Source organism: Belonocnema kinseyi, chromosome 4 (genome assembly GCF_010883055.1).
Source record: "Belonocnema kinseyi isolate 2016_QV_RU_SX_M_011 chromosome 4, B_treatae_v1, whole genome shotgun sequence".
NCBI lineage: Eukaryota > Metazoa > Arthropoda > Insecta > Hymenoptera > Cynipidae > Belonocnema > Belonocnema kinseyi.
In genome coordinates this window covers 94,140,926-94,156,154 of record NC_046660.1, presented here as the reverse complement: position 1 = coordinate 94,156,154, position 15,229 = coordinate 94,140,926, and the positions used below count along the sequence as shown (strand labels likewise).

At 29.4% G+C, this 15,229-nt stretch overlaps 1 protein-coding gene across 1 annotated transcript in view; it reads left to right on the top strand.

Annotated features, from left to right (window-relative positions):
- LOC117171015 (microtubule-associated protein tau) overlaps positions 1-13,116 on the top strand; it is a 36,382-nt gene extending 23,266 nt beyond the window's left edge. Inside the window, exon 9 of the mRNA XM_033358061.1 lies at positions 12,217-13,116. Within this exon, the coding sequence (XP_033213952.1) occupies positions 12,217-12,603 (387 nt within the window). The 3' untranslated portion in view covers positions 12,604-13,116. The remainder of the gene's footprint in view (positions 1-12,216) is intronic.
- The last annotated feature ends 2,113 nt before the right edge of the window (positions 13,117-15,229 follow it).

Genomic DNA, 15,229 nt, shown 5'->3' with positions numbered 1-15,229 from the left:
TTCCGAAAACGCACTTTTCTGAATGATTAAAAAAACTTGAAAAGCGATTGACCAAGTGTATAGAGCTCCAAGGAGATTATGTTGAAAAATAAAAAAAAAATTTTCCCAAAAAAAATTGTTTTTATACTTCATTCTAAGGACTTATTGAACTACCCTCGTAATAATTAAAGGATTTTCAAGCTTTGTACGTTTGAAGCTTTATAGTTTTTAAATTAATTGCATGCACATTCAATTTTATAAAATCCAATAAGACACTTAAAAAGTACCTAAACTTAAATTATTTTAGGTCAAGCATACCATATCATTTTGTTATTTTAAAAATGCAACCTATGATCAATCTATAGTAATTTTAGTCAGTACATCATTTTTCATAACTTATTATTCATAACTACTAAAATGATTAGCAGATTTTTATCCATTTGTCTCGATATATAGTTAAAATTTTTATACAATTTTACTTCATTGCTGAGAAAATTCTTCAAAACTTTCCTTTAAAAACAAGAAATTTCTACGATTTTAAAAATATCCCCTCTTCAAAAAAAATCATTATGAATTCTTAACATATTTTAGGAAACTTTTACGGAAACTCGATTATTTAATTCGTGATTTTATTAACGAAGTGTATTGTCGTTCCGAAATTTGGGATAAGTAGTCAAATATTTTTCATAAGCTTTGCTATTATTTTCGAATTTTGGGAACGACTCTTCCTTCGCCTTTTCAACTTATCAATTTTTTTGGGAAGACTTAACTAAGCCTTTTTTTAAAGTTATTTCTGAATAAATTATTCAATTTTTATTACTATTTTGTGTACCGAAATTTTGGTATATTTTTCCAGATCCCACTACTCTCGTCAAATGGTAAAAGTAACTAGCCCATTTGAAGAAAACATTTAAATTTTCGCTGTTAAGGAATTTTTGAACATAATAATTTTTTTTTATTATTAATTACACCATTAAGCCATTTTCCTTTTGGGGTAGGCGTGACTCACTGGGTGGAGAAAGGAGTAATGTGGGGAATGGATATAGAATTTTCAGATTGATCCAGAATTCTCGTGTTATTTATGTAAATAACACGTTCGTTCCGCAAGACTGCTCCGACCCAGGTTGCTGATCAATCTCTCTAGCAATCATCCCAAGTGAAGATCCTCACAAAGTCATTATGTAAGGTTCCCCACTTGGGTCCATTAGTATCGAAGGTCTTTTGTTTCAGGCGCCATTCACTCTGCTGACACTCTATTTATTAACTATTTGTCGCTATATTTTTCTCTCCTGGCATACTTCTCTAGCTTCTTTTATGTCCATGCATTTTTTCATGCAGGCTCTCGTGTTTCTGTGACTTCTTATGTCTCTTCTAACTAGGGTCTCATTCACACATTCTAACCATTCTTTCCGCGGTCTACCTTTGGGCACTTTTCCATTTACTTTACCTTGATACACTTGTTTCGTTAGTCGTTCAATTGGCATTCTCTCAACATGCCCGAAAAATCTTAACCGATTTCTTTCCCATGTGTCTACTAGCGTCTCTTCTGCACAAAATTCTTTTAGAATTATCTCGTTACTTACTTTGTCCATCAGAGTTTTCCCGCATATTATGCGCATGAATCTCATGTCAATTGCGTTAATTTTACTCTTATCTTTTTCTTGATAAGCCCATGTCTCGCGCTACCGTATGGTACAGTCGGTACAAATATAGAATTATGTATTGGAATTTTAGCTTTATTTGATATATTTTTACTTCTGATAAGGGGATCTGCTCTACGAATAACCTTTTTACCTTCGTTTATGCGTTTATCTAATTCCTTATCTATCTTCCTGTCCCTAGTATATAAGCTACCAAGGTATACAAACTTATCAACTTGTTCAATTGTCTCGTAATTTAATAGAATATTGCATAGTGTTTTATCACTCTTTCCTTCGAACGCCATAGTTTTTGTTTTATTTGCGTTAATTTTGAGGGCCATGCTCTTCATGCTTGCATTCAATTTATTCAAAATTCTTTGTAAGTCTTCGATTGACTCGGGCATAACAACCTTATCATCTGAGAACGCTAACTCACGTACCCTTACTGTTTCGAAATCCACACCCTCTTCGTCGAAGAGAGCCCGTATATATATTTTTATAGCTTGTAGGAGCCATCCATTAACTCCATACTCTTTCAGGACTTCCCAAAGTTTATTTCTATCTACCTTGTCAAAACCTTTTTCTAGGTCAACAAATGCACAGAAAACATTTTTTCCTACTCTCAAACTTTCTTCTGGAATATTCCTTAAGCTAAATATTTGATCCGTACATGACCTTCCTGGCATAAACCTACTTTGGACTTCCCAAATCTTTGCTTCTGTTATTTTCATTACCCTACGAATAATTATTTTTGAGTATATTTTACTTACGGAACGTAATAAGCTAATCCCTCTGTAATTATTTCAGTCACTTTTATCTCCCTTTCTGTTGTATATTGGTACGATAATCGCTTTTTTCCAATCATCTGGGACGTCTCCCATCTCAAAACATAAATTTATCAATTCGCACAGTCTATGTAGTATGTACTCGCCACCGTGTTTAAGCATTTCAGCGTTAATGCAGTCTACCCCGACAGCCTTACCGTTTTTCAAGTTCTTAATTATATCCCTAATCTCAGTGACACAGACTTTCTCAATTGAGTTTTCCATCGCATCGTGTTTAACATCGCAGTTGTGGTGTCCTATAGCTTCACCTGCGAATTGTCTCCTAAAATAGTCTCTGAAAGCCTCTAGTATTCCGTCTGCATCATATAACATTTCCCCCCTACTATTTCTCATGTTGGCAAATTCTGTACTTTTGTTTCCTTTAATTTTTTTTATAAAGCAGTTTCTTGCTTCATTCAAAGTCGTTTTGCATTTTCTTCTCTTCTTCTGCTCTAATTGAATCTTTACGTTCCTTAAGTAATCGTTTGAGTATCCTGTTTTCGTGTCTATAATCATTTCTACGTCTATTTCTTTCCTCATTGCTAAGGACTGCGATGTTCAAAGTTCTCCTGTACGCTTCTCTCTTTGCTTTTTGGGCAACCTGAATTTCATCATTCCACCACGCATCACCAGACATTTTTCCTATAACTGCGGTACCACACACTTCGATCGCACATCTAACAATGATATCCCGTAACTTACCTTGATTTTAATAAATTTGATTCCACATTATGATAGCTTCCCACTTGAAAAAAATAGTTTGGCTCATATTGCAAAAATAGCTAAGAAGATCCATAATAACATAATGAATTTTTTATCCAAAAGGAAGAATTTTCTCTAAAAGATTATTAAGATCCAGAGAGTCATTGTGTTGATTTAAATAAGTCTTTTGGGTAATAACATCAAAAGTCTGCACATGCAGAAATAGTCATTTGAAGTTTGCACTATTTCTTAATAAGATAACAAATTTCTCGCAAAGTGAGAAAATAACTTTGTTCTACCCTTTATGGCTACTCGTGTACAAGTTTTTGGTATTTATGGTTTTTTGAATTTTTATCTATGTTATTTTTCTTGGCCCACTGATGTGTATTAATACTATTAAAGCAGTGATATATATTTTGCTAGTGTACTAAAGAAGAGCTAGAGAGCAAGAAAGAATGTTTTCACAATCTAAAAAATTATATTAATGCTTTAGTAGTATTCATACATACCCCTAGACGTAGCGTGGAGATGGCCCAAAAAACACTTTTTTTGATTAGAGGATTCCAATAGTGGCTAAAAGGTTTATTGGTCAAATAAAAGTCAGCCCTTTAGATTTTGTTTCAATCTGATAATATCTTTTGTTTTGTGTATTGATTTAAAATTTTTTTAAATTCTTAAGCACCTGCAAATTATGTTAAATTTTTTGTAGAATGTTTTATTGATCAGATGAAAAAATACTCGTTTACAAATGTACGCAGAAAGTGTTGAAACTAAAAAACCATTTTTTTAAACATTTTCAAAGTCATTGCTCAAAAATGTTTCAAATTAGCGTGACTTGTTTTTAGGAATGCTCACTTATATTGTGAAGCAAATATAAGAGATTTCTATAATTGTTGTAAACAAATTAATCAACAAAGCGCTTTCTTAAGGATCAGCAATAATCAGATATTTGACTACATATAATTTTCCTCGCAATATATGTAAAAGTAATATTAATTATGACTTATTACATATTCACTTCTTTAGAAAACATTATCATCCAATTTTATAAAGAAATGAGCTTTTTACCTATTATTAAATAGATAAGATTTTTCTTTTACATGAAATAGAATAAAAATTACTTTTAAATAACTATTTTCGAAATTACTTTATTTTCCGGTAATACTTGTTAAAAGTTTAAATCAATTTAGTGACCAAATGCGTAACTTAGCTAATTTTTTGAATATAGACTTTGTTTTTAAGATTTTGTCTGATCATTAATATGCTTTAAGCAATGAACAATTTTTACCACAAATTGAAGTAACTTCAAAAACTGTTACTAAAAAGTAATTTTTAGTTCATTCCATGAAAACACGGAAGCCTACCTATTCAATAACAGCTAAAGCGTCAATCTGTTTATTAAATTTGATAATAATGTTCAGAAAAGTAGTTAATATGTAATAAAACTTCACTAAATATTACTTTTATATAGTATACTTTTATATAGGGGGTAAAACAACCCCCAAAATATGATAGTGTCAAGAGGTGATTTGATTGGTTCACATAGAAGAAAATAATAATTTTGAACAAAACTAATTCAAAAAGTTTCGACGAAACATACGACGAAAATAATGGAAAATAAGGCAAAATTAAAAGGAAAAATCTGAAAAAATATATATTACCCAACAGTACAAAAGTAAGTTGACGTGTTCTTACATTTTTTCCAAAAATCATATTGTAGGTCACTTGATCATATATATGCATATAAGCAACATGCGCCAACTTAATTTTGTACTGTTGGGTAATATATATATTTTCTGATTTTTCCTTTTAATTTTTGCCTTACTTTCCATTCATTCCGTCGTATGTAGAAGGTGGCTCACCCCCTAACTTTTTTTAATGATGTCAGGGAAATATGATTTTTCATCTCTGATCATGCCGAAACTTTTCCAATTATTTTGGTTAAAAAATACTTTTTTCTTCCATGTGAACCAATCAAACCATCTCTTGACATCATTATATTGGGGGGGGGGGGGTTCACCCCCTTAAACCGTTTATTGACCGATAAGAAAAAATACGTGTTGCTTCGTATTTTTTCCCCTACAACATATGTCAAGATCTATTTTTTCACGATCGAAAAGCGATGTATCTAGCGTTGAAAATAAACAAGTAAAAGTTATTTATTGAATAAGCAACATGAAAATTGATAATTCAATTTTTTTAATTACCTGTAATTTCTAAATTTTCTACATGAAACATATAAGAAATTTTCTCTCCCGATCCATAATAGCAGATATAAAACTTATTACAATATGGTCAAATTTTCAATTAACAATATTTACCAAAATATTGAAAATTTCGTAAAACTCTCTGACCAAATTATTCATTATCCCAAACACTATGCAATGTAAAAAGAAAGGAGGAAGTCCACGACCCACTTTTTCCTTCTCAAATTATATGCTACAAAAACTGTGTCTAAGCAAAAAGAAACATAATTTTGGGGTCCATATGATCAATATACAAAACAGAAGATATTATGCGATCCACCTAAAATTTGAAGGGTTTACTATTATTAGGCAATTACAACTTTTACGTAACATTAAAATTTGCTTCTAGAAAAAGCCTTTTTTCAGTCCACTTTGAAATACATAACAGGGTACTCGAAAAAATGAGTGATTTTAAATTTTGCAAACGTTAGATCCTGCATTTTTTCCCTTTGGTGAAAAAATACTGCTATAAATTTTTTTATGTAAAAAAATTGTTTAAAAGTCCCATTAGGCTCTTTTAGGTCTAAAAATGACTTTATCTTAGTTTAAAATTGTTTGTTTCAATACAAATTTAAGGCTGGAAAATCTTTTAATCCTAGAAAGTATTTGTTATTTATTGTGAAAAAAGTCCTGAATTTTATGGAACAAAAAAACTGTTGTGTATTATTGAGCTTAAAACACACAGGATTTCTTCTGTAAAATAAATAGAATATTCCTCATAAGGAATAAATTTCCAGGATTTCTACTCGGAAAAAAATCTTGAATTTCGAAATATAGCAAAAATACACATTTTTACAGTTTCCTATAAACTCATATAGTACATTGAAATGTATTTTTACCTATCATTTTATAACAAGTCGAATTTTCAGTAATAACAAGTTAAATGTAATCGATAAGAAAATCAACAAACAAAATTTATGAAGACGCACTATTGCACCAAAACAACAAATGTGTATTTTTTGTGTATTTTGGATTCAAAAATATGTTTCTTTCACCTGGTATAAATATTTTTATTTGATTCATTATGGAAAACATTCTAATATAATCAAAGGAATTCTGTGCATATTATTTCAGGAGAGAAAAATGTTTCGGGGTGATTTCAAAACATTAATTGTAATTTAAAAACAAATTTTCGTATTCTAGGCCCGATAATATTTCTCAAATTTTTATTTCTTTAGTCAAATTGAGGGCTGATTTATCAATAAATAACAAATACTTTCTAGGGTAAAAGAATTTTTGTACGTAAAATTGTTATGTTAAGAAAATTCAGAACTACGAAAATTCATTTTCAGACCTAAAACAATCTAAGGGAACTTCTAAACAATTCTTTTTTTAACAAAAGAAAATGTATTCGCCTAGTTTTACACCAAAAGAAATAAATTCATAGGGTATCGTTTTAAAAATTCAAAATCGCACATTTTTTGGACACCCTTATATACATATCAGAATCTCAATATAAATGATTGAAACTTGCCCTAGCAGACCTCCACTAACGGAATTGCTACGCAATTGTCTGGCCCTAAAGTGCACGCTAGGACATATTAATAAAGAAGAATGCATATACTTTCGATACCGGTTACGGCGTAAAGTTACTTTCGGAGTCGCCTGTTTCTACTTTCTAGTCTGGGGTTGAAAACACAACCTTCGACCCGCTACGGGGGCATCGAAAGTCAAGTTTTCGATACATGTGTTATGAAAAGGTGTTTCATAGTTCAAAACAAATACGCAAGAGGACGATGCTTCTGTTTCAAGACAACATTTTCCCTGAGTGGAAATCAACTTTGATCTTTTTACACATTTATATTTGTATGCAATTTGTTAACACAAAAATAAATAAAAAATCACAAATATTTAAATGTGTGAAAATATGAAAAGAGTATTAAGTTCAATCTGAAATTATGAATAAATGTGAAGAAGGATGCATTCATGATCTAGCGGGCTCAGTGGGCGGATCGGATAACGATGTCGTTTTCTTTACGGTCACTCAAGTACGTAACCGTTCCGTCAACGCATTCCGCTAGGGGCTAGGGTATGAAAACTACCTTCTAAGGGATTCATCAAATAAAGAGGATGGCTTTAAAATCCCATGCGAGCTTGTACTTTATAATAAAATTTTTGAACTGTCGCATATTAAGTTTCCAATTAAAAAACTTTGATCATGCACCCTTATACGACGAGGCATTTTAAATACTTCCTGTTTGGAAATCGATATTTTTTCTGGTAATTTGCTTCGATTCAAAATTTCGACGTCTTGGGAAGAAGAAGTCAGACAGGCAAACAATGGATGTGAAAATGTGCAAAAGCCGATAAAATCCTAAAACCGACGAGAAACTTGGCTAGAAAGCATTTATTGTATTTCGCAGAGCCCCATACCGTCTGGAGCGATCAGTGATGACAAGAATGACCTTCCAACTTCGGATGAAAATCTCAATCAGGAATGCTAGGTCTCCTGTCTAGACGTTCACGCTTCCCGAAGGCATTGAATTCTCCCCGATTTCTTCGGGGCACCCCAAGATCTGATCTAAATCCTGCCATTTCCGACATCCCTCGAGGCCATAGAAATATAGAGATTTTATAAAAATCCATGCGATCACACTCCGTTTCCGATCCTCTTTGGAAAATGGATACCTCGAAAAAATAAAAGTATCAAAAATCATCCTCGACTTTAAATCTCAAGAAGCTACATTGTTATTCCTTCTAAACTTAATCATGAAAAATCATTGTTACAGTGTGGCCGCTGGACCGGGAAAACTCGGAATTTTTACATGAACAGTAAATGTTCTTTAATTTTTGATAACAAAAAAAACTCTAATTTTATAAAATAATTGTTAGTTATAATTTCAGCAGCAGCAAATAATATGAAGCGTTCCTGATGGTAACAAATAGCTGTAAAATATTCATCGGCTAGGAAAAACCAATATACATACAGACTGCAAATTCTTTTCCCCGTTTCTTCTCTTTCTGCCTTTTTAAAATAATTCCGTTTAACCCTAGTTTTTAAGAAACTTTCCCTTCTTCTCGTTTTTCCGCTCAACTATTTTGTTGAAAATTAACATTTTTTGTTAAAAATTCAACTATTTTATAGAAAATTCATCTGCTCAGATAAAATTTTTTTTTGTAAAAAAGACATATTTTTTGTGAAAAGTCTTTTTATTTGTATAAATTTCAACAGCTATATTAAAGTTTCGTTTTCTGGAAAAGAAAATTCGTCCGTTTGGATTAAAAATTTACCTTTTTTCTAAAAAAAATCATCCTTTAGTTCGGAAATTCAACTATTTGGTTAAAAATTCAGTTATTTTGTATAAAATTCTTTTATTTGAATTGAAAGTTCAATAATTTGTTTATAAATAGAACTGTATGGTTTATATTTTTTCTTCTAAGTTCATCTATTTTGTCGAAAATTCATATTTATTGATTGAAAATTATCTTTTCTTTATAATTTAACTATTTTTTAAGAAAATTCATTATCCTATTTTTCTCTTATTTCCCCTGATTCTAGATCAGTTGGGGTTGTGAAGTCTATAGTTACTAAAAACAATTTTTATTCCTATGTCCTAGAAAAATGTCAAGGACCGCGAATTTTTTCGTTGATAAAAGTGGCGATATTTAATGTTTTGAAGCCTTTAGAATTAAACCTATTGAGATTAGAAGGTTTTCATTGTATAACTTTTTCATTATTCAACGATGAAATTACAAATTTTTGAATGCAATTTTTTAAAACTTTAATTCGGAAAGATGAGAATTCAGAAGATTTCAATTTTGTCTGCTTTAATATGCAGTTTAGTTTTACTTACTTAAGATCAAAATATCTACCGTTTTAACAGTTTCAATTTTTTAATCTCAGTGACCGGGTACAATTTTTGCTAGCCGGAAAAAACCAGTATTTTTTACGGTGATAAAAGTGGCCACGCTGCTGTTAAAACTATCAAAATTGTTAAGTCCATTTCAAGAAATCATTCCACGATTTAATGGATTAGATAATGTTTTAACAAAATATTTGTAAGAGTGCTCTAGGAATATAACTTCAGAAAAATATGTTAAAGGTTTCAGTTTTTTGTGATTGATATTTAATATTTAAGGTTTTATTTATAAATAAGTTATTTCAATAAAAATGTTTAAAGAGAGAAACTGGAAAATATTTCATAGATGTTAAGAGACCTTACTGAAATTAGCGAAGCTTGAAAGCTGAATTGCATTTTGGCTTGTTGGAATCTCGTCGAATGGCAGGATACTACACTGATTGTGATTTTTCAGTCCAGAGATAAAGACAGAAAAGTTCAGTAATTGCAAAAGATCTCCTGAAATGATTTCATTATTATCCAAACCTAATTATTGAATTAAAAAAAAATCAATATAAAATGTTAATTAAAAAACGAAAAGTAAATCATTTTATGAGATCTGAGATAAATGAAGCAAGCATATTACGGAAATAGAAAATGTTTACTACTCACAAGAAAGAATTAACTAAATTAAAATTCATTGTTATTTGTTTAATTGTTAGAACCTCATTACTTAAATTTTTTGGTAAACATTTAAGAATTTTTAGGACTCGAAGACGACTTCCGTTAATTAAGAAATTTTAGTAATAAGGTAATAATAATGCGCTAATTAATTTTACCTAACGCATTATTGCACGAATCATATAAGCAACACTTTTTCATGTATTTGAAAATAATTTGAACTTTATGACAGGTGTTTCTACAAGTAGATAAAGAAAAATCAAATTATTCAAAAAATTTGCAATCATATCAATATCATTAAATTGAATCTGGAAAATTAAGAGCTTTTTTATTTTAATTGCGACTCCAAAGTCACTGGTCACAACATTGTAAAAACAATAAATGTGTTCATTAAAAATAAAGAAAAGAGCACCGTAATGTAATCAAGAAGACTCGCCATATTTGCAAAAAATATACATTTTAATTTGAAATCTCTTTATTATTTAGAGACAATTATTCTACTTTTTAATTTTGAGAAAGAATAGAGACTGAAGCATTTATAAGAATCATTTTGAATCTTCTCAGAAGAAAAATATCATCTATCACGATAATAATTAGCAGTCCATACTATTCAAATAATTAAAATAAATTGCAAAAAAGTTTCTTAACTAGTTCGTCTAGTACAAAAATTTGAAATAATAGTTAAAAATACATGAGAACGCATTTATCTCACTAAATATACATCTTAATAAAAATTTAGTAATTGTGACAAAAGGTTTTGCTTCCACTTCAGAAAATTAATTTTCATAAACATGTAAATCAGAAAAAGTTTATAGAAAAGTATAGATTGGATTATAAAAAGTAATTAAATTTTAAAAATGGAGTGCGAGCTTAGGAAGTGCGGACCACTAGAAAAGAATTCTGTTACCATAGTCGTCTCTAGAAAAAACGCTTGTAAAATATAGAATCTGCTGCAAATAGAAATCAACGGATATACGAGTATCAAGAAATAATTAAATTGTCTGTGTAAATAGAAAAGCAGCTTATTCGAGTCGCAATTTTTTTCATATTTAAATTTTTAAAAAAATTATACGTTTTGCTCTTAAAAATCTGCAACTTGAATAGAAATAGAAAAAAATCAGTCGTTGCACTTTTTTATGTAAACTTCGCTCCACAAAACATTTTGTCATGGACAAGTAAATGTTCGGAATGACAGAAAAGGGTCATTAGAATTGCTACAATTTCCAAATAATTGAAAAATCCTTTGGAAAATTTGAAAAATACATTTGTCTAAAGAAATAATGCATTATCTAACAAATAATAATACTGAAAAATATTTAATATTTGTGAAGCGCTCTCACTCCCAATTTTGTGTTAATTTAGGTTAATATTTATATTGCGTTAATAAAAAGTTTAGGATATTATAAATTATATTATAGATTATATATATGAATGTATCGAGTTACCACTTCCCTCGAATCACACCTGCAAATTATATATAACGATCATCTGCAATGTATCTTCAACTGACACTAGAAAATCATTATCATAATAATATTTTTGTTTTTAAATTTATTACGCACTTTTTATTGCACCTTGGCTCCCAGTGGTTTCGTATTTTTACGACTTTTTATTTCTAATCTTTCTGACTAAATTACTTTATTTTTCGAAGTATAAACATTAATTATTACAAATATATTTATTATTTCTAATATTATTTTGTAAAGACATTAATTTTCTATTTAAAAGAATTTATTTTGGTTTAGTCAGAATTTTTTTTAATCACTTATTTCATTATTAACAATAGTTAATAGAAAAATCAACAAAGTAGCCATTGAAGTATCGCTACGAACACCAAACACCGCCTTCCTCAGCAAAAAGGTCAGTTTGCGCACTAATTTTTTCTCCTAAAATATAGCTTATGTATGATTATTCCCCATTGTTTAAAAATCAATTCAAATAACTAAATTTTCATTCGATATTGAAGAATTTGAACAATTTTAAGTTTAAGAACATAGTAGAATTTAAAAATTTTCAATTTTAGATTTGAAATATTAAATATCAAACGAATATACAATCCAAGTTATTTTGCCCTTCTTTTTAAATTAGACAGTTACTTAATTTTTTTTTTAAATCTCAAGTTTAATTATTTTTACAATTTTAGACCCTTTAAATTAAATTCTTTTTAAATTCCATTGCGCCCCAAATTCCAGACATCTTTTTTTTTAAATACATAGAAAAAGTTTCTGCTAAATTCATTTTCAAATCAAAGTTCTTTTAAGCAGTAATATTATAAAATCTTTGGCAGTTTTATTTCCTTTCTCGCGATAAAAGTTAAGCACTGCATGCAAGATCCAAATTTTAATTAAAAAAATTGCATCTTTAGGCCACTGAAGAGAAAACAGAAGAGCGGAATGACAGTATTGAAAGCCCGGAACCTCATCCACCTCCTTCAACGCCAACTTGTGTTCGCATACCTTCAAGTTCTGTAGTAACACCAAGAGCGATAAGGACAAGTCTTGCCAAATCTCCAGAAACTGGAACAGCCAGAGGAACTGGTGAAAGTTCACCAAGAAAAACAACCCGTTCTCCAAATTCGGCAAGACCGCCGAGCAGCCTTGATGTAAAAAATCCCGAAAGTCCATCAACTGGGACAACAAAAGCTTCGCCAAAAGGGCTTCACCTTCCGAGATTATCAAAATCGCCTTTATTCAGTCCTAGAGAATCTGAAAGTTCAAATCTTCAGAGGAAAGTCAGGTTTCCTAAATTATAGTGGCGACAAAAGTATTTTCGCAAAAACCAGATTCATCCATTGAAACACTTGGAGATTTGTTTCGAAGTGTTGAGAGTGGATCAATTTGCAACAGAGTTTTAAAAAAGCTCTTAAAAGTTGTCACAGTAAATTTTATTAAAACTTTCTCATCAGTACGAAAGTACTGTATGAATAAAACTTTAAGCTTGGAGTAGATTATTATCCAACGCTTCAGCACCTTATCATATTTTCTAATTCTCTCCATTGAACTTTGCAGTCACTCTTTAAAAAATTAGGTAAATAGTTTGTAGTTTCTCGAAAACATTTATCAAATTTTACGATATTTTCCGCGTTCCTACGATGTAAATAAGACCAAAGCGCAACATGTAAATTTATTACTATGATTTATAATCAGTAGCCCTAAACAGGGTTGCTACAGAAATTCGTTTTCAAAATTTCATGACTTTTCAGTGTCTACAAAAATAATCACTATCGGTCTACTTGAAACAAAAAATTCAGTAAATTCAATTTTAACACATTATATTGATAAAGAAGTATAGTTAATTTTCGATCACTTGGTCCCCTTTTTTTATCTAAAAAAAGTGGTTTATTATATCTTAATAGTTTATTAGTTTATTGTATCTTAAATTTGATATTTTGAACATTAAATATATAAATAATCCCTACCAATACGAAAAATCATTTAAAATACCGTATGCGATTTGAGAAGCATTTGTGCTTTTTAAAACACTCTTTTCGATTTTATTAGAATTTTTTACTGGAAATTGACATTTTTTTAAAACAAAAGTTGTTACAATTTGAAGGTTTGTTGAAAAAGCTTCGGTTACGTTTTCAATAAAAAAATGGTATTTTTAAAACAAAAATCATTATAATCTAAACAAATTTTATAATGCATTAACAGTTTTGGATTATGTTAGTATTTGTCGCCGGAATTTGATATATTTAATGTAAAAAATTATATTTCAAAGAAGATTACAAGTTTTTAACCAATTTTGGTTATATACAGGCATTTTAAATCAAACCCGAGTGGGCACCGGGACGTCCTAAATACGTTCTTAGAATGTACCTGTATGTCATATGATTTGACGTCTTTAAGACATCCTTTGGATCTTTTCATGTCTTTAAAAGGTCCTCAGGACGTCCGCCGGAAGACGTATATAGGACAAGTTTAGGACTTGTGTGCCCACTGGGAAGACTGTATATTTTTAGTGAAAAAGTCATTATATTTGAAAAAAAATAATACAAAATTCTAAGCCATTTTCTGTCATGGTTAGTTATATCAGTGACTTTCCTCAGAAATTATTTTTTTGTAAAAAATTATTGAATCTCAAAGAACATTTACAATTTTTTAACGCCTGTAGGTTATGTTGGTGCGTTTGTTTTACCTGTAATTAGTATTTTTAAACAAAAATAAATGGATTTAAATCCAAAGATTTTTATTTACATGTTTGAACAATTTCGAATTTGTTGGCACTTTTCATGAGAAATAGCAATTTTTGATTAAAAAATCATTAGGTTTGCAAACAAGATTGTTTTTTTTTAAGCAAAAGTCATTGTAATTTGAATAAGACTTAGCATATTTGAACAATTTTAGATTATATTAGTGTTTTTTTCGGAAATTGGTATTTTAACATTAAAAAAATAATTAAATTTCAAAGATAATTCGCAGCTTTTTATCATACTTTAAAGTTTAGTTAACCTTTTTTAAACAAGAAATCAATGAATTAAACCAAAATTGGTATTTAAACAAAAATCATTATAATTTGCACAATTTTGGATTATTTTATTGTTTTTCGTCGGAAATTGATATTTTAAAAGAAAAAATTAGTTTTCACATAAGATTCACAACTTTATCAACAATTTAAGGTTATGTTGGTGTTTTATACCATAAATCTGTACTTTCGGTTAAAAAACCTTAGATTTCAAAAGAATATTTAAATTTTTTACACAACTGTAGGTTAGCATAGTAGTTTTCAATAGAGACTTCAAAGAAAATGTACAATTTATGAACAATTTAAGCCTATTTTCACTTTTTTACATGAAATCGGTTATTTAAACGAATGAACAAGATTTAGAATCTTTTAACTATTTTGGATTGTGTTATTGTTTTTCAACGAAAAAAATTTAATTTTCAACATTTAAAAATTTAAGAATATTGAGAATTGAAGAAAATTGAATATTCAACAGTAAAAATTTCCAGAAAATTGAAAAGGGAAAAACATTTTTTATTGAATTTTTAACTATTAAAAATTTAACTTTTAATTTTCAACAGTTTAAAATTAAATGAACATTTTAATCCTTAAAAGAAAATGTTAAAAGTTGATTTTCTTCGAAATTGTTTAGCCAGTGACAAATAGTGTTTTGGCAAATTAATAATCATCCAATTCTGGCAGTAGGGAATTTATGAGGTTTAAAAAAAAATCTCAACTTTATCTTCTTATCAGGGTGGTCATTTTTGTTTAAATTTTCGTCTCCCGGTTATCTCCCGTTGCATATTCGTGATTTCTCCGGGTTTATAAAAAAATTAACTTTCTTTGTAAAACCCATGGGTTTTTCACATATATTATAAATTTCGGAAGTCGATAAATATCAGCAAACTTTGTTGAAAAAAATTAATTGATTTTTA